A 20,282-nucleotide genomic window follows, 5' to 3' on the forward strand; every position below is an offset into this window, starting at 1 on the left:
GGATTAGAAATGGAGCAGCTGGGACTAGATCTGGTGCTCTGATATTAGATGCCAGCATCACAACTGGTGGCTTAATAATGCCAGCCATTTTTTTCTTCTAATTTTTTTAATTTATATATTTGAAAGGCAGAGTGACAGAGAGAGGGAGACACACACATACACACACACACACTCACTCACTCTGTCTTTGCAGTAGTTCACTCCCTAAATGCCTGCAACAGCTGGGTTTGTGACAAGTGCAAGCCAGGAACCAGGAATTCCATCCAGGTCTCCTACCTGGGTACAGGGGCCCAGGCACTTGGGCCATCTCCCACTGGCTTCCCAGGCCATTACCAGGGAGCTGCACTGGGAGCAGAGCAGCCAGGACTTGAACTGGTGCTCCAAGATGATGCTGGCATCACAAGCAGTGGCTTAACCTGTTGTGCCACAGTGCTGGCCCCAGGAAGTAAATTTTATTCAAGACCTCTGGTACCACTGTTGCTAAAAGTGATAGATTCATCTGTTGCCTAAAATTGTTTGTACTGAACTGCTAATTCCTTTGTTTCTGACTTTTAGGCAGATCTTGTCTGGACTACCAGACTCAGGAGACCAAATCAAGTCTTTCAAAGACCCTTGAACAAGTCTTGCACGATTCTGTTGTCCTCCCATATTTCATTCAGTTCATGGAACTTCGGAGAATGGAGCATCTGGTTAAATTTTGGTTGGAGGCCGAAAGTTTCCACTCAACGACTTGGTCCCGAATAAGAGCACACAGTCTGAACACAGTAAAACAGAGCTCACTGGCTGAGCCTGTCTCTCCATCTAAAAAGCACGAAACTACAGCATCTTTTGTGACTGAGTCTCTTGATAGGAGATTGGAGGATTCTAGCTCAGCCCAATTGCTTATGACTCAGTCAGAAGAAATTGACCTGAATGGTAGAACTAACATCACTCAGAATCACTTGCTGCTCTCCCAGGAATGTGACAGTATGCATTCTCTTCATCTTGAAATGGCCAGAGCAGGAACTCATCACGCTTCTGTAGAAACCCAAGAATCCTCCTCTAGACTTACAGTAGCCAGTAGAAATAGCCCCTCTTCTCCATTGAAAGAATTATCAGGAAAACTAATGAAAAGTAAGTATGTAATTTTCTGTTTCCATTTATTTTTAAATTTACAATGCAGGATTTAAGATGAAGAGTAAAGAATTGAGATTGTTTTGTTTTTTCTTCTCTAACAACTTGCAAATTTGGAAAGATTTGCAGAGTAGAGTGGAGTTAGATCAGTGCATGAAAAAGAAGCGAGAGAGAGGGGGGACATCCACAGATCCTCTAAGAAATGTGTTAGCAGAGTTGACAAATGAAGTATCCTACTTCTCTCTTCCACAGATGTGGAAATTAAGCCATTGTACCAATAGGTTTATTTTCTGTCTCAATCTTAATTTTTATTACTTTATTGCACTTTTCAGAGTTTTTATAAAATTACCAATACATGACACTTACTGAGTTCTGTGCTAAGCATACATTTGGATTTCCTTTAATAGTCACAACACCTCTATGAGGTGGGCATTATCGCATGTTACACATGAGAAAACCATGTCCTAGAAATGTTAATTTGCCCTAAGATGGTACAGTGAGATTTTTCTTCTTGTTGTTCATCTTATTTGTTCTTTGTTTATCTAAGGGGTTGGTTGATTTCTTTAGACCTGTTGGTTTTTTGATTCTTTCTAAAGGTAGGTTTAATCTGCTGTTGAACCAGTTTTTAGCATGTTGTTTTCATCTTAAAGGTAATGTGTTTTCATCTCTAGAAATTTTTTTCTTTTCTTCAGATTTACCTTTTTAAAAATAGTTTTTGTTCCTGTTACCCTTCTCCTCTGGGTAGTCTTTTATTCCTCCTTTCTCTCTCTCTTTCTCTCTTTTTCTTTCTCTCCATCTTTCACTTCTTTAAATTAATTAGTCTTCTATCTACAGTTTGTGTGGATATAATTTTTTCTTTTTTTTAAGTTTCACACTCTTGGTGTGATTTTAGTGATTTTTGGCTGTGAACACATTTTGTGAACTTTCATCTGTGAGTTCTTTAGATAATCTGTTCAAATTGGGTTACTCATATTCGATTTGCTTTTGCCATGCATTTGGGGCCTGCTTCACTGTTCTCCTTTGAACAGCAGAGCAACAGAAAGAGAGAGGGGGAGACAGAGAGACATACAAACACCATTGTCTCTTCTGGGTAGTCTTCTATTCCTCTTTAGTTAACTCATCCAAGATGTCGCCCTTCGGATTTCCAGGTGAATGCCCCGTCTTGTGCTTTTACTCATCTGGATTTGCACTGACTCCTTTTAAATCCAGAGATTTTGACTGCCAAAAGTTATTTTAAAAGTGAACAAATTTTGGTGTGAACTGCTATGAACTTACTGCAGAAATATGAATGTGTTTAATTTTGGAGTATTATCTCAGATACTGCTGGGGTGTTAATATTCTATGTGTTAAACATAGTGTATTATCTTTATAAAATCCTCCAAAATTGACCCCAGAGATTTCAGGTAAGAGAACTGCCTTTACTTGCTTCTGCTTTTGCACAAGCTCTGATACACTTTTTTTAAGGCATTTTGAGCCAATTCAGTATTGGGAAGAGTTTTTCTGAACATCTAGTCTGGATGCCTTCTGGAAATGGAAATCTGAGGCCTATTTCTTTAATATTAATATACTTTATTATTTTTGAAAACTTTTGATGGTAATTTATTTCAATGAACAATAGAAATAGCAGTGGAATCACTTAAAGAGGACTAGATTTTTTTTCCTTTTTCATTTTTAAAATTTATAGTGAATTTGGCCTTTTTGAAAGGTACACTTATATGAATTTTACCATATTCATAGATTTCTGTGACTGTCACCACAGTCATAACGAAGAAAAATCCTGTCACTTTTGCAGTCAAACCCGTCTGTCCTAACACTTGGCAACCTGTGATCTGTTTTCCAGATGTATAGTTCTGCCTTTTTTGGAGTGCCATAAATGTGGATTTATACTGTATGTAACCTTTGAAAATGGCTTTTTTTACTCAGCACTGTAACTTTGAAGTTCATTCATGTTGTTGATTATATTAATATTTCACTCCTTGTTACTACACAATAGTACTCCTTTGTGTGGCTGTGCTGCCATTCTGTTGGAGGACATTTACTTTGCGGTTATTGGTGATTATAAATATAAGTGCTGTGGACATTTACGGACAGGTCTTTCTCTTTCTCTCTTTCTTTCTCTTTCTCTTTCTTCCTCTCTTTCTTCCTCTTTTTCTCTTTTTCTTTCTCTCTCTTTGTTTCTTCTTATTCTTCTTCTTTTTTTTTTTTTCTAAGATTTATTTATTGGGGCCAGCACTGTGGTGTAGGAACTTAAGCCTCCACCTAGAGTATCGGCATCCCAATTGGGTGCTGGTTCAAATCCTAGATGCTCCACTTCCAGCCCAGTTCCCTGCTAATGCTCCTGGGATAGCAGCGGAAGATGGCTCAAGTCCTTGGGCTCCTGTACCCATGGGAGACGCAGAAGAAGCTTCTGGTTCTTGGCTTCAGCTTGGCCCAGCCCCAGCCATTGTGGCTGTCTGGAGAATGAACCAGCGGATGGAAGACCTTTGTCTGTCTCTATCTCTCCTCTCTATATCTCTAAATCTTAAAAAAAGAAAAAAAATTTTTTAAAAGATTTGTTTAGGCCGGCGCCGCGGCTCACTAGGCTAATCCTCCGCCTAGCGGCGCCGGCACACCGGGTCTGGTCCCGGTTGGGGCGCCGGATTCTGTCCCGGTTGCCCCTCTTCCAGGCCAGCTCTCTGCTGTGGCCAGGGAGTGCAGTGGAGGATGGCCCAGGTGCTTGGGCCCTGCACCCCATGGGAGACCAGGAAAAGCACCTGGCTCCTGGCTCCTGCCATCGGATCAGCGCGGTGCGCCGGCTGCAGCGCGCCGGCCGCGGCGGCCATTGGAGGGTGAACCAACGGCAAAGGAAGACCTTTCCCTCTGTCTCTCTCACTGTCCACTCTGCCTGTCAAAAAAAAAAAAAAAGATTTGTTTATTTATTTGAAAGGTAGATACTGAGAGAGAGGGAGAGACAGATCTTCGATCTGCTTCTTCACTCCCCAAATGGCTACAACAACCAGTGCTGGGCCAGGCTGAAGTCAGGAGCTTCTTCTAGTTCTCCCATGGGGGTGGCAGGGTCCCAGATACTTGGGCCATCTTCTGCTACTTTCCTAAGTGCATTACCAGGGAGCTGGATCTGAAATAGAGCAGCCAGGACATGAACCAGCACCTATATGAGATGCTGGCATCACAGGCAGTGGCTTAACCTGCTATGCTACAATGCCAGCCCCTGGACATGTATTTCTGTGGATATAAAATTTCTCCAGAGTGAAGACCAAGAAGTGTGTTTGCTGGATTATATGTTAAGTGTATATTTAATTATGTAAGACTCTGCCAGACTGGTTTGTTGAATGTTGCATTTTGCATTCTTACTAACAATATATGAGAGTTATAGTCACTTCAGTTTCTTAGCAGCACTTGATACAGTCAGTTTTTTCTTTATTTGCTTTTTGTTTTAGTACTTCTAATTGATAAATAGTGGCATCAACTGTGGTGTTACTTTGCATTTCTCTAATAGCTAATGATGTTAAGTATTTTTTCATATGTGTTTTTGACATATGAATATGTTCTTTCGTGAATTACTCAAATCTTTGCTCATAGTTTCTTGAGTTTTTTGTTTTGTTGAATCTTGAGAATTCTTTGTATATTCTGAATGTAAGAGCTTTGTTAACTATGTGATTTGCAAATGTTTAATTCCAGGTTATAACTTTTCATTTTAATGAAAGTGTTTTTCACGGAACAAAAGGACTTTTCCTCACTTCTTAAAATTAGATTACTGTTTTGAGATCTTGCTTTTCAAAAATAAACATTTAATGCTATAAATTTCCTTCCAACCACTACTGTAGCTACACTGCACATATGGAAATTTCAAATTGAGCGAAAATGAAATGTAATTTCCCTTACATCTTGCTGTTTTATCTGTAGAATATTTGAAAACACGTTTAATTTCTAAGTGGAGGGCTTTTTTCCTTATTTACAGTTGATTTCTCATTTAACTGCAGTATGGTCAGAAGGTGATTGAGGATTGAATGTTGACTTTTTTATTTCTTTTAAATTTGTCAATTTTCAGAATGGTGACTATTCCATGTACAATGAAAAGAATGTATATTCTGTTGGCCAGTTTGCTATAAATGTAGTTGTACTGTTGGTTGATGATAGTATTCAGTTTTTCTATACTCTTAACTGATATTTTGTAAGCAGTCATAATACTCTGTTACCCAGAGAAGTATATTGAAGACTAAACATACTTGTGTTTTTTTCACTTCTGTATGGTTTTGCTTCATGTATTTTGAGGTCCCATTGTTAGATGTAAACACATTTATTATCGTGTCTTCTTAGTGAATTGCTTCTTTTAATTATTATGTGATCTATGTTAATTTTTCTAGTTATAAAGTCAGGGATATCTGTTGCTTGGTTTATGTATGCACTCCAGCATTCATTTGATCAGTGTTTACATGGTATATCTTTTTCATTCCTTTACTTTTGGACTACCTTTATAATTTTATTTATACTGGGTTTCTTATTGGTAGTATACAGTTGGATCGTGTTGCAGTAACCATTTTGACAGTCTTTGTTGATAAATTCAGTTATTTCAATATAAATTTTAGTGTCATTCTTTGCATTAAATGTAATTATTGCTGTATGACTATTTAGAATAGGGGTATGGAACATACTGCATATGTAGAATCATTTGATCTTGCCCTGCCAAGGCAGCCACAGGTGGGACTCGAAATTCAGTAAATCTGTAATAGGCTAATTTTTAACTTCATAATTTTGTTTTGCCTGGCACTGAAGTTATAAGTATCCAAATAGTCCTTTGCAAGAAAAATATTTCCTACCCCTGATTTAGAAGCTAATATTCAAATACAGTTATATGAAGTGCAATTATGTGTGGTGTTAGGTCTACTAGTTACTGTTTTTTGTTTTCTACTCCTTGATTTCCTCTTTTCTGCTTTCTTCTAGATTGAATTTGGTTTTAGAGTTATCTACTGGGTTATTGTTTGTCTCTCTTTGTATAGGTTTTTTAGTGACTCTTGGAATTACAATGTACATAACTTTTCATATTGTACTTAATAGTATCACTTCAAGTGGAATGTAGAAACCTTACCATCACATAGATTCCTTTACTTTCCCACTTAGAGTTGTCATCTGCATACTTTGAAAACCTTGTCAGGCCGGCGCCGCAGCTCAATAGGCTAATTCTCCACCTTGTGGCACCGGCACACCGGGTTCTAGTCCCGGTTGGGGTGCAGGATTCTGTCCCGGTTGCCCCTCTTCCAGGCCAGCTCTCTGCTGTGGCCAGGGAGTGCAGTGGAGGATGGCCCAAGTCCTTGGGCCCTGCACCCCTTGGGAGACCAGGATAAGTACCTGGCTCCTGCCATCGGATCAGCACGGTGGGCTAGCTGCAGCAGCCATTGGAGGGTGAACCAACGGCAAAGGAAGACCTTTCTCTCTGTCTCTCTCTCTCACTGTCCACTCTGCCTGTCAAAAAAAAAACAAAACAAAACAAAAAAACAAAAAACACCTTGTCAGGAAGTGTTAGAAAAATTGTCTGTTTTATTTGTTCATATATTTGCTATCTGTGTTGCTGTTGAGTCTTTTTTTTTTTTTTAAAGATTATTTATTTATTTGAAAGGCAGAGTTACAGAGATAGAGATATCTTCTGTCTGCTGGTTCATTGCCCAGATGGCTGCAACAGCTGGGCATGGGCCAGGCCAGAGCCAGGAGCCAGGAGCTTCTGGATCTCCCATGTGGTTCAGGGGCCCAAGGACTTGGGCCATCTTCTGCTACTTTCCCAGGCCATAGCAGAGAGCTGGATGGGAAGAGAAGCAACTGGTACTAGAACCAGTGCCCATATGGGATGCCGGCACTACAGATGGAGGATTAACCTGCTGCGCCACAGTGCTGGCCCCTTTTTCTAGTCTTTTTTAAAAAAGATTTATTTATTTGTTTGAAAAGCAGAGATAGAGAAGGAGATAAGAGAGACCTTCCATCTGCTGGTTCACTCCCCAAATGGCTGCAGTGGCCAAGACTTGGCCAGGCTAAAGCCAGGAGCCTGAAGTTTCTTTTGGGTCTCCCATGTGGGTGCTGGGGCCCAAGCACTTGGGCCCAACCGCTGCTTTCCCAGGTGTATTAGCAGGGCGCTGTATCATAAGTGGAGCAGCTGAGACTTGAACCAGTGTCATATGGGGTGCTGGCACTGCAGGCAGAGGTTTAACCTTCTATGCCACAGCACTAACCACTTTTATAGCCTTTTTTTTAAATCCTATTGTTCAGCTTTAAAATTTCTTCCTTTTTTTTTTTTTTTTTTTTAAGATTTGTTTATTTTGTTATTGGAAAGGCAGTTACAGAGAGAAGGAGAGGTTCACTCCTCAAACGGCCACAATGGGCAGCTGAGTCAGACCAAGGCCAGGAGCCAGGACCTTCATCCAGGTCTCCCATGTGGGTGGCAGGGTCCCAAACACTTGGCCATCTTCTGTTGCTTTCCCAAGCACACCAGTAGGGAGCTGGATTGGAAATAGAGCAACTAGGAATCAAACTGGAGCCCATATGGGATGCAGGTGCCACATTCGGTGGCTTAACCCGTTGTGCCGCAGCACCAGCCCCAACTGTGAAATTTCTTTGCATCTGTCTTCAGATTCATTGATGCTTTCCTCTTTTGCTTCCATTCTGTTGTTAAGTCTTTGCAGTGAATTTTAAATTTTGATTTTTTTTTTAGTTCTAAAATTTCCTTTTTTGCTATCTTCTATTTTTCTGCTAAGAGTGTCTTTCCGTTTGTTTCAAGAGTGTTTGACCTTAGTTCTCAGAACATTATATCAATAGCTTTTTTTTTTTTTTTTTGACAGGCAGAGTGGACAGAGAGAGAGATAGAGAAAGGTCTTCCTTTTGCCATTGGTTCACCCTCCAATGGCCACCGCGGCCGGCGATCGCGCTGATCCGAAGCCAGGAGCCAGGTGCTTCTCCTGGTCTCCCATGGGTGCAGGGCCCAAGGACTTGGGCCATCCTCCACTGCACTCCCAGGCCATAGCAGAGAGCTGGCCTGGAAGAGGGGCAACCGGGACAGAATCCCGCACCCCGACCAGGACTAGAACCCGGTGTGCCGGTGCCGCAAGGCAGGGATTAGCCTATTGAGCCACGGCGCCTGCCCAATAGCTTCTTTAAAACAAAACAAAAAGATCATTGTTATAACTCTAAAGTTTTGTCTTCTTGATTATCTTTTCTCTTGTGAAATAGTGGAATTTTCTGGTTTGTTTTTTAACAGTTAATTTTAGGATTATATCCTGGAATGTTAGTGTTATTCTGGTGAAGTTGCATGATGCTGGGTCTTGTTTAAATCCTATAGAAAATGTTTACGTAAAAGCTATAGCAATGATCGACCTAGTTAGGGGCTGGGTTCAGGCCACAAGTGTCCACTCAGCATTCTGTCAGCTGTGGTTCCATCATCAGTTCAGTTTTGGATAATACCTGTGGATCTGCCTCCCAGGGTCCAGTCTGGGAGCTGGTCGGTGGTCAGATCTTAGTTCTCATTGCCTTTTATTAAATCTTAAAGTCAGATTCTTGGCATATCTCACTCAGGGATCACTCCAGGAATACATATACAACTTTCTTTTTTTATTTTATTTTTTTTTGTGAGGAAGAGTTAGACAGTGAGAGAGAGTTATAGACAGTGAGAGAGACAGAGAGAAAGGTCTTCCTTCTGTTGGTTCACTCCCCAAATGGCTGCTATGGCCGGTGTGCTGCAGGGATCCAAAGGCAGGAGCCAGTTGCTTCCTCCTGGTCTGCCATGTGGGTGCAGGGCCCAAGCACTTGGGCCATCCTCCACTGCCTTCCTGGGCCACAGAAGAGAGCTGGACTGGAAGAGGAGCAACCGGGACAGAATCCGGTGCCCCAGATTTTAAAAATTGGAGCAAACTATCTTACTCTAGTAGTATTTGTTGAGTTAAAATTTTTAACTTATTTATATTATTTATTAAAATGTTTAAGAGTCTGTTAGCACACTTCTTAAGAGGCTGCTTGGGATCCCATATCAGAGTGCACAGTTCAAGTTCTAGCTGTTCTTTCTGTTCCCACTTCCTGCTAATGTGCACCCTGGAGACAGCAGGTAAAGGATTAATTAGTTGGGTCCTGTCATCCCATGTGAGAGACCTAGATGGAGTTCCAGGCTTTTTGTGCTATCCTGGCCCAGCCCTGGCTATTAAGGGCATTTGGGGTGTGAATCAGCAGTTGGAAGAAGATAGCTTTGGCTCTTGATCTTTGGCTCTCTTTCCCTTTCTTTCTCTATTTTCTGTCCCTCCCTTGTATCTCTGTATCTTTTAAATAAACAAGGAAAAAAAGTGTTAATGTCCTTGTGAAATATGTGAAAATTGAGATTTCCAGTTACAAAAGAAGTTCTGTTTCTGAAATGAAATGTAAAGGTGTCAAAACTTCATTCAGTAAGTTTAATCCCCTAGGAAATAAATACACATTAATATCTACACAATTGATTATTTCAGTTTTGTCTGGGATTGGCAGCTGTTTTTGGTTAATTGGGGGAACAAATATTTAGAAACAGCCCAAAGCTTTTGACAAATGTTTTCAATGTAACAAATGTCTTTGCTGTACTTAGTACTTTGTTTCTAGTAGCTATACCATAACTGTGTTCTAAAATAATGGAATTAATTTGGGTTATTTTAGACCTGCTAAAAGGGAGAAACAGTCCCTGAAAATCTCAACAAATTTTATTTTTCATGAAAGCCTGTTATAGAAAGGTGTAATTTATAAATATGGATAATTCCCCTTCCAAAAACATTTCTTTAAACAACTTTTTATCTTAGAGACAACATTGTTTGTAAATTCAGACCTTAGTTTTAGTCCTGACATTATTGGTACTTTTTTCTTTTTCCCTATGAATTTTTGAAAATACTAATTTTTCAAAATGGCAATAAAAGTTATAAATATTTATGATGTACAACATGATGTGTTGACATATGTGCACGTTATAGAATGCTTATCGATTCCTCACAGACTTAACTTTTCTTTATGGGAGAACTTTTGTTTTTTAAAGATTTATTTATTTGAAAGGCAGAATTGACCAAGAGAGATCTTCCATCTGCTGGTTCACTCCCCAAGTGGCCAGGAGCCAGGAGCTTCCTCTGGATTTCCATGTGGACGTGGGCCATCTTAAACTGCTTTCCCAGGCACATTAGCAGGGGGCTGGATTAGAAATGGATTCACACTGGTGCCTATATGGGATGCCCACACTGCAGGTGCAGCTTTACCCTCTACACCACAATACTGACCCCTCTGGGAGAACATTTAAAATCTATTAGCAATTCCCAAATATACAATACATTGTTTTGTTTTGTTTTGTTTTTTTGACAGGCAGAACTAGACAGTGAGAGAGAGACAGAGAGAAAGGTCTTCCTTCCATTGATTCACCCCCCAAATGGCCGCTATGGCCAGCACGCCGGCACGCTGCGCCGATCCGAAGCCAGGAGCCAGGTGCTTCCTCCTGGTCTCCCATGCAGGTGCAGGGGCCCAAGCACTTGGGCCATCCTCCACTGCCTTCCTGGGCCACAGCAGAGAGCTGGACTGGAAGAAGAGCAACTGGGACAGAATCTGGTGCCCCAACCGGGACTAGAACCTGGGGTGCCAGTGCTGCAAGCGAAGGATTAGCCAAGTGAGCCGTGGCACCAGCCACAATACATTGTTATTAACTACAGTCACAAGTTGTACAGGTCTCTAAAATTGATTGTTTGGTCTAGTCAAAATTTTTTATCCTTTGACCAATGTTTTCCCTCTCCCCTTCTTGAATTCTTACCAACTAGTAAATTAATCAGTTGTGGGGCTGTGGGGCTGGTGTAATGACACAGTGGCCTTTGATGCCACTTTGATTTAGCCTTTGATGCCAGTGTCCCATGTGAGCACTGGTTCTAATCCTAGCCACTCCAGTTCTGATCTGGCTCCCTGCTATGCATCTGGGAAAACAGCAGAAAATGACCCAAGTTCTTGGGCCCCTACCACTCACATGGGAAACCTGGATGGAGTTCCAGGCTCTTGGCTTTGGCTTCTCCCAAGCCTAACCGTTGCAACCATTTGGGGAGTGAACCAAGGACAGAAGATCTCTGCTTCACTCGCCTTCGCCCTCTCTGTCTCCTTCTCTCGCCCCTTCTTCCTCTCAGTAATTTTGCCTTTCAAATAAATAAGTAGATCTTTTAAAAAATTATTATGGTAAGAACAGATGCATGAAATCTACAGTCTTAACAAATTTTTAAGTGTGTACTACAGTATTGTTAACTACAAGCACAGTATTGTAGATCGCTAGAACTTACATTACATCACTTAAATTTTATACTTCTTAATAATACTTCCCCATTTTCTTTTCCCCATCTCCTGACAACCACCATTGTGTTTTCCGCTTATGAGTTTGGCTGTTTTAATTTTTAATTCATTTATTCATTTTATCTGAAAGGCAAACAGGGAGACAAAGTTCATTCCCCAAATGCCTGCAACTGCTGGGGCTGGGCTAAGCCAGAGCCAGGAGCCAGAAACTCAGTCTGGGTCTGCCATGTATGTAGCAGGAACTCAACTACTTGAGCCATCACCTGCTGCCTCCCTAGGTGCACAACAGCAGGAAGCCAGAATTGTGAGTGGAGCTGGGAGTCAAACTCAAATACTCCATATGGTGTGCAGGCATCCCGAGCAGCATTTCTAGCTGCTGCACCAGTCAGTCAGTATTGGCTATTTTAGATACTTCATATCACTATATTTGTCCAGTGACTGGCTTGTTTAATTCAGAGTAATATTCTCAAGATTCAGCCATGTCATTGCATATAACAGGATATCCTTTCTTTATGGCAGGATAGTATGCCATTGTAGGCATATACCACATCTTATTTATCCATTCATCCATCAGTCAGTTTTTAAGTTGTGTCTTAGCTATTGTGAGTAATGCAGCAGTGAATGTGGGACTCCAACTGTCTCTTGAGATCCATGTTTCAATTCTTCTGGATAAATACCTTATATGTAAGATTCCTGGGTCATACGTTAGTTCTATTGTTAATTTTTTAAATTTTATTTGTTTTGAAGGACAGAGAGATAGGCAGAAAGAGAGTGCTCATCTACTGGTTCACTCCCCAGATGCCTGCCAAGGACAGGGCTTGGAGCAGGTAACTCACATCCAAGTCCATTAGCCATCAGCAGTGCCTGCCAGGATCTCCACTACAACAAACTGAAATCAGGAGCCAGAGGCAATTACTGAAATCAGGCAGAGTGGTATGACACAAGTGCCTTAACTGCTAGGTTAAATGCATCCCCCTATTTTTAATTTTTTGAGAAATTACTGTATTGTTTTGCATACCAGCTACACCATTTATATTCTTAACAACTGTGTGAAAGTGTTCCAGCTTTCCAGTGTCCTTACTAACACTTGTTTTGCTGATAAGGATCATCATAAAAGGTGTGAAATGTTATCTCATTGTGGTTTAGATGTACATTTCTCTTATATTACTGATTTTGAGCATCTTTTCATACATTTCTTCTCATATGAAATGTCTCTTTCAGTCATCTTTCAAGTCATTTGCTGGATAACTTGTTCTTATTGCTGAGTTGTAGAATTTTCAGTGAGGTACAGGATCGGCAAGTGTTTTCTCCTGTCTGTAGGTTGCCTTTTCATTCTGTTGATTGTTTCCTTTGCTGAGCAGAAACTTTTTAGTTTGGTGTAGTCCCCTGCTTATCCGTTTTTGCTTTTTTTGATGTCATATTCAGGAAATTACTACCTAGACCAGTGCCGTGAATGTTTTCTTCTAGAAGTTTTAGAGTTTCAAGTTTTTATTTTAAGTCTTTATTCCATTAGGAGTTGATTTTTGTGTCTGGAATAAGGTAAAGGTACAGTTTCATTCTTTAGCATGCGGATTTCCTGGTTTCCCAGCGCCATTTGTTGAAGACAGTATCTTTTCTCCATTATGTATTCTTAGTGCTCTTATCAAAGATTAGTGAACTGTATATGCATGGGTTTATTCTGGGCTCTCTGTTTCAGTCCATTGGTTTATTTATCTTTATGTCAGTGCCATACTTTTTTTTTTTTTTTTTTAAGATTTTTTTTTTATTTGAAAGAGTTACACAGAGAGACAGTGAGAGACAGACCTTCCATCCACTGGTTCACTCCCCAGAGGGCTGCAGTGGGCCAGAGCTAAGTCAGGCTGAAGCCAAGAGCAAGGAGCTTCAACGTCTCCCACATGGGCAGCAGGGACCCAAGCCACTTGGGCCACCTTCCATTGCTTTTCCTAGGCCATTAGCAGGGAGCTGGGTAAGAAGTAGAGCAGTTGGTATATGAACTGGCACCCAAATGGGTTGTCACAGGTGGAAGCTTTACCTGCTACACAACACTTGCCCCTATACTTTTTAAATTACTATAGATTTGTGACATATTTTGAAATCGAAGTGTGGTGCTTTCATATTTTTTTAAGATGTATTTATTTATTTGAAAGGCAAAGACAGAGAAAGAGAAAAAACAGAAAAGGATCATGTATCTCCATGGTTCACTCCCCAATTGCCACACCGGCCAGGTCTAAACCAGGCTGAAGCCAGGATTCAGGAACTCGCACTGGCACCATCTTCCGCTGCCTTCCCAGGCTCATCAACAGGAAGCTGTACCAAAAACAGAACAGCTGGGATGTTGGTGTTTAAAGTGGCAGCTTAAACCACTGGCCATAATGCCAGCCCCAGCTTTCTTCTTTCTCAAGATTGCTTTGGTTGTTTGTGGTCCTTTGTGGTTTCTTATGAATTTTAGGATTATTTTTTATGTTTGTGTAAAAAATGCCATTGGAATTGGACAGGGATTGTATCGAATGTGTCTTTGCATATTAGGGACATTAAAAATATTGACTTCTAATCCATGAACACAGATGTCTTTCTATTTATTGCTGTCTTAATTTCTTTTCATTTGTGTTTTATAGTTTTGAGTGTGTAAGTCTTTTACCTCCTTAAGTTTATTCCTAAATATTTTATTCTTTTTTTTTTTTTTTTCTGACAGGCAGAGTGAATAGTGAGAGAGAGAGACAGAGAGGAATAAATATTTTATTCTTTTGGTGCTGTTATAAATGTGATTGTTTTCATAATTTCCTTTATATGGTTCATTTTTTAGGATATAGAAATGTAGTTGATTTTTCTGTGTTGGTTTTGTATCATGCAAGCCTATTGAACTTATTAATTTTAACAGTGTTTTGATAACATCTTTAGGGTTTTCTGCATGTGACATCTCTGCAAATAGATAATTTTACTTTTTCCTTTCCAAGTTGATGCCCCCTCCCTGGCTCCCCTTCTTGTACTGTACTGAATAGAAGTGAGAAAGAGCATCCTTCCCTTGTTCCTGATCTTAGAAGAAAAGCTTTCAGTTTTCACCATCGAGTATGATGTTTGCTATGGGCTTTTTATTTATGGCCTTTGCTACATCGAATAATTTCTTCCTATTCCTAATTTGTCAAGAATTTTTATTATAAAAGAGTGTTGGATTTTGTCTCATGTTTTTTTTCTGAATCCACTGAGATAATTGTGTGATTTTTATCCTTTTGTATTAATGAAATGTGTCACATTGATCAGTTTTGGTATGTTAAACCATTTTGTATCCCAGGGATAAATTCCACTGGATCATGATGTGTCATCCTTTTAATATGCTGCTGAAATTGATTTGCTGGGATTCTGTTGAGTAGTTTTTGCATCTTTGTTTATCAGGGATATTGTCCTGTAGTTTTCTTTTCTTGTATGTCCTTCTCTGGCTTTGGTACAAAGTAGTCCTGTCCTCATAAGTTTGGAAGTGTTTCCTTCTCTACAGTTTTTTGGGAATTTGAGAAAGATTGGCATTAATTCTTTTAATGCTTGATAGAATTCTCCATTTAAGCTATGGGGTCCTGGGTTTTGTTCAGAGGTTTTGATGTATTAGTCAATCTCTTGGTTATTGTTCCAATTTTCGCCTTCTTTATAACTCAATCTTGATAAGTTTTCTAAGAATTTATCCATTTCTCTAGGTTATCCAATTTGTTGAATTACAACTATAATTGTTGATAGTAGTCTCCTATGACCCCTTTTTAGTTCTGTGGCAATAGTTACAGTGTCTTCTTTTTCATTTTGATTTTACTTGAGTCTCCTTTTTTCTATGTCTAGTTAATGGTTTGTCAGTATCATTAATCTTAAAGACCTTTTGTTTTGTAGATTTTTCCATTTTCCCAATTTTTTATTTCTACTTTAAACTTTATTCTTTTCTTCATTTTACTAACCATAAACATAGTTTGTTCTTGCTTTTCTAGTTTCCTGTGGTATAAAGTTAAGTTGTTTATTTGTGATCTTTTTTTTAACATAGGCATTTATCACTACAAACTTCCCATTTAACACTGCTTTTCTTGCCTCTCCCAAGTTTTGGTATGTTGTATTTTTATTTATCTAAAAATATTTTCTTATTTCTCTTCTGATTTATTCTTTAACCCTTTGATTGTTGAAGACTATATTGCTTAATCTCCACATATTTTTAAATTTTCTAGTTTTCCTTCTGCTGTTGTTTCATTGCATTGTAGTTGGAAGAGATATTTGATGTAATTTCAGTCTCCTTAAGTGTATTAAGTCATGTTTTGTGATCTAATGTGATCTGTCCTAGACAATGTTCTGTGGGTGCCTCTGTGCTGCTGTTGGATGAACTGTTTTGTATGAATCTGTTAGGTCTATAATTTTTAAACTCTGTTTCCTTACTTATTTTCTGCCTGGTTGTTTTACCCATTATTCAAAGTGGTGTATTGACGTTTTCAACTGTTATTATATTGCCATCTATTTCTCTCCTCAGCTTTGTCAGTATTGCTTTATATATTTGGTTCTCTGGCATTGAGTTCATGTATATCTACCATTGTTATATCTTCCTGGTGGATAGACCCTTTCATCATTTTTTTTTTTTTTGACAGGCAGAGTGGACAGTGAGAGAGAGAGACAGAGAGAAAGGTCTTCCTTTGCCGTTGGTTCACCCTCCAATGGCCGCCGCGGCCGGCACGCTGCGGCCGGCGCACCGCGCTGATCCGATGGCAGGAGCCAAGTACTTTTCCTGGTCTCCCATGGGGTGCAGGGCCCAAGCACCTGGGCCATCCTCCACTGCACTCCCTGGCCACAGCAGAGAGCTGGCCTGGAAGAGGGGCAACCGGGACTAGAACCCGGTGAGCCCGCGCCGCTAGGCGGAGGATTAGCCTAGTGAGCCGTGGCGCCGGCCCGACCCTTTTATCATTATATAAAATCCTTTTTTGTTTCTTGTGACAGTTTTTGAGTGAAAATCTCTGTACTCTGAATCCTGTATGGCTTTATTTTGGTTACCATTTGTGTGGTTTGCCTTTTTCCATCCCTTCACTTTCAGCCCATGTATGTCCTTTTTTTTTTTTTTTTTAAAGATTTATTTATTTTACTTGAAAGTCAGAGTTGCACAGAGAGAGGAGAGACAGAGAGAGAGAGAGAGAGGTCTTCCATCCACTTGTTTACTCCCTAATTGCCTGCAATGGCCAGAGCTGTGCTGATCTGAAGCCGGGAGCCTCCTCTGGGTCTTCCATGCAGGTGCAGGGGCCCAAGGACTTGGGCCATCTTCTACTGCTTTCCCAGGCCATAGCAGAGAGCTGGATTGAAGTGGAGCAGCCGGGTCTCAAACTGGCACCCATGTGGGATGCCGGCACTGCAGGTGGCGGCTTTACCCACTATGCCACAGCGCCGGCCCCCAATATATGTTCTTAAATCTAAAGAATTTAGGTCTCTTGTATACATCATATAGTTGGTTCTTTTTTATTATTATTATTCATGCTTCTATTCTGTGGCTTTTGATCAATAGTTTAGTCTGTTTACTTTTAAATTAATCATTGATAGGATTTATTATTGCCATTTGCTAATTGCTTTCTGTCTTACAGATCTTTTGTCCTTTTCCTCTCTTGCTGTCTTCCTTTGTATTTGTTTTTTTTTGTAGTGTAATGCTTTGAAGTCTTTCTCATTTTCTTTTGTGTATCTTCTATAGATTTTTTTTCTTTGTGATTGCCATTGGAATTACATAAAATATCTTTTAACAATCTCCCTTTTTAAAATTTTTTTAAAAAATTTATTTGAAAGGCAGAGATAGAGAAGGGAGAGAGAACCTCCATATGCTGGTTTACTTCCCAAATGGTTACAAGGACTGTGGCTGGGCCAGGCTGAAGCCGGGAGCCAGGAGCTTCTTCTGTGTCTCTCACATGGGTGCAGGGGCCCCAAGGACTTGGGCTATCTTCCACTGCTTTTCCAGGCACATAGGCAGAGAGCTGATCTGCAGTGGAGCAGCCAGTACTTGAACTGGCAACCATATGGGATGCCAGCATTGCAGGCGGCAGCAAGGTTGATTGGATGGTTGATTGATTTGAAAGGCAGAGGCAGAGAGAGAGAGAGAGGTCTTCCATCCACTGGTTCACTCCCCAGATGGCCACAACAGCTGGAGCTGAGCTGATATGAAGCCAGGAGCCAGGAGCTTCTTCTGGGTCTCCCAAGCAGGTGCAGGGGCCCAAGGACTTGGGCCATCTTCCACTGCTTTCCCAAGCCATAGCAGAGAGCTAGATCGGAAATGGAGCAGCTGGGACTTGAACCAGCGCCCATATGGGGTGCTAGCACTGCAGTCGGCAGCTTTACCCACTACGCCACAGTGCTGGCCCTGACACATCTTTTTTTTTTTTTTTTTTTTTTTTTTTAAGATTTACTTTATTTGTGGGGCCGGCACTATGATGCAGCAGGTTAATGCCCTGGTCTGAAGCGTCAGTATCCCATATGGGTGCTGCTTCGAGACCCACTTCCAATCCAGCTCTCTGCTATGGCCTGGGAAAGCAGTAGAAGATGGCCCAAGTCCTTGGGCCCCTGCACCCGCGTGGGAAACCCAGAAGAAGCTCCTGACTCCTGGCTTTGGATCAGCCCAGCTCTGGCTATTGCGACCAATTGGGGAGTGAACCATTGGATGGAAGACTCTCTGCCTTGCCTCTCTCTCTGTAACTCTGACTTTCAAGTAAAATAAATAAATCTTTAAAAAAAAAAAGATTTACTTTATTTGAATGACAGAGTGACAGAAAAAGAGAGATCCTCTGTCTACTGGTTCACTCCTCAAATGGTCTCAACAGCTGGGGCTGGGCTAGACTGAAACCAGGAGCCTGAAACTCCATTATGGTTGGTCTCCCATGTGGATGGCAGGGACCCAAGTAGTTGGGCCATTCTTTACTGATTTCCTAAACACATTAGCGGAGAGCTGGATTAGAAGCAGAGCAGGTAGAACTCAGACCAGTGCCTCAGCTGTGGCCCTAACATGTATCTTTTTATTGTAGAGCATGATTTTTATTCAAAAGAATGACTACTAACTGTTATCATTTGTACTTGATTATTTGTCAGAAATTTATTTGGAAATGAATGAAGTGAGCCTGTCACCTCAAGGAAAATAGCTTATAGTATTTGATGTCAGTGATAAAAATTCAAGTTTTTCAAATGAAAATTAGAATTTTGGAAAATTGTTATCTACCACCATGTGCTTTAGCTTTAAAGAATGCTCTAATAAGGTTGTTGGTGGTATTAATGATGGGGTTATTTTTGTTTTTTTATAATTTCTGATGTAGTGGGTCAACATGTGGAAGATCAGTATGAATCAGGGTACCAATATTGTCTAAAATAGTGGAAATATATAAGGTTATAAAATCATTCTGTAATGTAAAAGTCCCATCAAATAGGGAGATAGACAGTGGATTTTAATGTAACAGAATATGAAAAGTTCATTGATACGGTTTTAGATTCTATGTTCTAATTAACCTTTAAGAAATTGCTGCTTGTCGGGGCTGACATTGTGGTGTAGCAGGTAAAGCTGCTGCCCGTGATGCTGGCATCCCTTATGGGTACCAGTTCGGGTCCTGGTTGCAGTCACTTCTGATTCAGCTCCTTGCTGATGTTCTAGGAAAGCAGCAGAAGATGATGGCCCAAGTGTTTGGGCCCCTGCCACCATGTGGGAGATGCAGATAAAGCTTCTGGCTCTTGACTTGGGCCTGTCCCAGTCCTGGCTATTGCAGCCATCTAGGGAGTTAACCAGCAGGTGGAAGGTGTTTCTCTCTCACTATAACTCTGATAAGTATTTTAAAAAAAAAGAAAAAAAAAAAAGAAATTGCTACTTGTTGAGTTTTAGTGAAGTATCAAAGAAGCTTATTTGCACAGTTATCTGAAAAAGATATTCAGATTCTGTTCCCAACTCCATGTCTGTAAGGCCAGATTTTCTTAATACAGACTTCAGCCAAAACAGCATAGCACAAGATTGGATGGCAAAGCAGGTATAGAATCCAACTGTTTGCTATCAAGACAAATGTGTGATTTGCTTTTTGATTTTTGAAGTTGTTGTCCCCTTCCCTTGCAGGTATAGAGCAAGATGCCGTGAATACTTTTACCAAATATATATCTCCAGATGCTGCTAAACCAATACCAATTACAGAAGCAATGAGAAATGACATCATAGGTAAGCAGCACTTGAAGCTATGGGAAAAACAAAACAAAACCTGACTGTACTTGGTAATTGGCTAAGAAATTGTTTATGAATATAGAATATAAGTTCCTTTCCTAGTATGTTTTCAGAGTGCTTTCTTATATCTGACTGTTTCTCTTAAGTATTGGACTCACTCTCTTATATTTGAGCAAGAGTAACAATAGCACACATTTATTGAACACTTGGTATGTCTCTCACAATATTCTGAGCATTTTCCGTGGCTGACTGGTTTAATCTTCTAAAGAACCTTGTGTGATAAATACAGTTGTTGTTTACAAATGAGGAAACTGAAGCACAGAGGAGTCAAGTCCTTTGTCACACAGGTCAGACTGGCACTCAAGATTTGAAATCAGATTTCCACACCTTAACCACTGTGCTGTATCAGCAGTTTTTAATGCTGTATATTAGGACCAACCTTCTCATACATTCTTACTCCTCTGCCCAAAAAAAATAGACTAGATTAGAAACATTAAAGTGTTTCAGAGTAATAAGAGCAAAAATAATTTCAGGAAATTGTTCTGATCACATATACATATCTGTATATGATACTTAATCAGTAAAAACACTTCTCTATAGGTCATAGAAAATAGACAGTTTGAAAGCTTTTTCTATTTTGTCTGGATGGCTTTAGGTAGTTCTGTATTCACAGATGAAACTGGTTCATTTTTTTACA

General features: G+C 40.2%; 1 protein-coding gene across 2 annotated transcripts in view; it reads left to right on the forward strand.

The window, feature by feature from the left end:
* Nucleotides 1–20,282, forward strand: part of AKAP10 (A-kinase anchoring protein 10) — an 85,566-nt gene that overhangs the window by 19,260 nt on the left and 46,024 nt on the right. For both annotated transcript variants that reach the window (XM_008270671.5, XM_089318489.1), the window contains exons 4-5: nucleotides 556–1,113; nucleotides 19,484–19,582. In XM_008270671.5, coding sequence (XP_008268893.3) covers nucleotides 556–1,113; nucleotides 19,484–19,582 — 657 coding nt within the window. The remainder of the gene's footprint in view (nucleotides 1–555; nucleotides 1,114–19,483; nucleotides 19,583–20,282) is intronic.

Source organism: Oryctolagus cuniculus, chromosome 17 (assembly GCF_051225735.1).
Source record: "Oryctolagus cuniculus isolate XC-2025 breed Fujian yellow rabbit chromosome 17, ASM5122573v1, whole genome shotgun sequence".
Lineage (NCBI taxonomy): Eukaryota > Metazoa > Chordata > Mammalia > Lagomorpha > Leporidae > Oryctolagus > Oryctolagus cuniculus.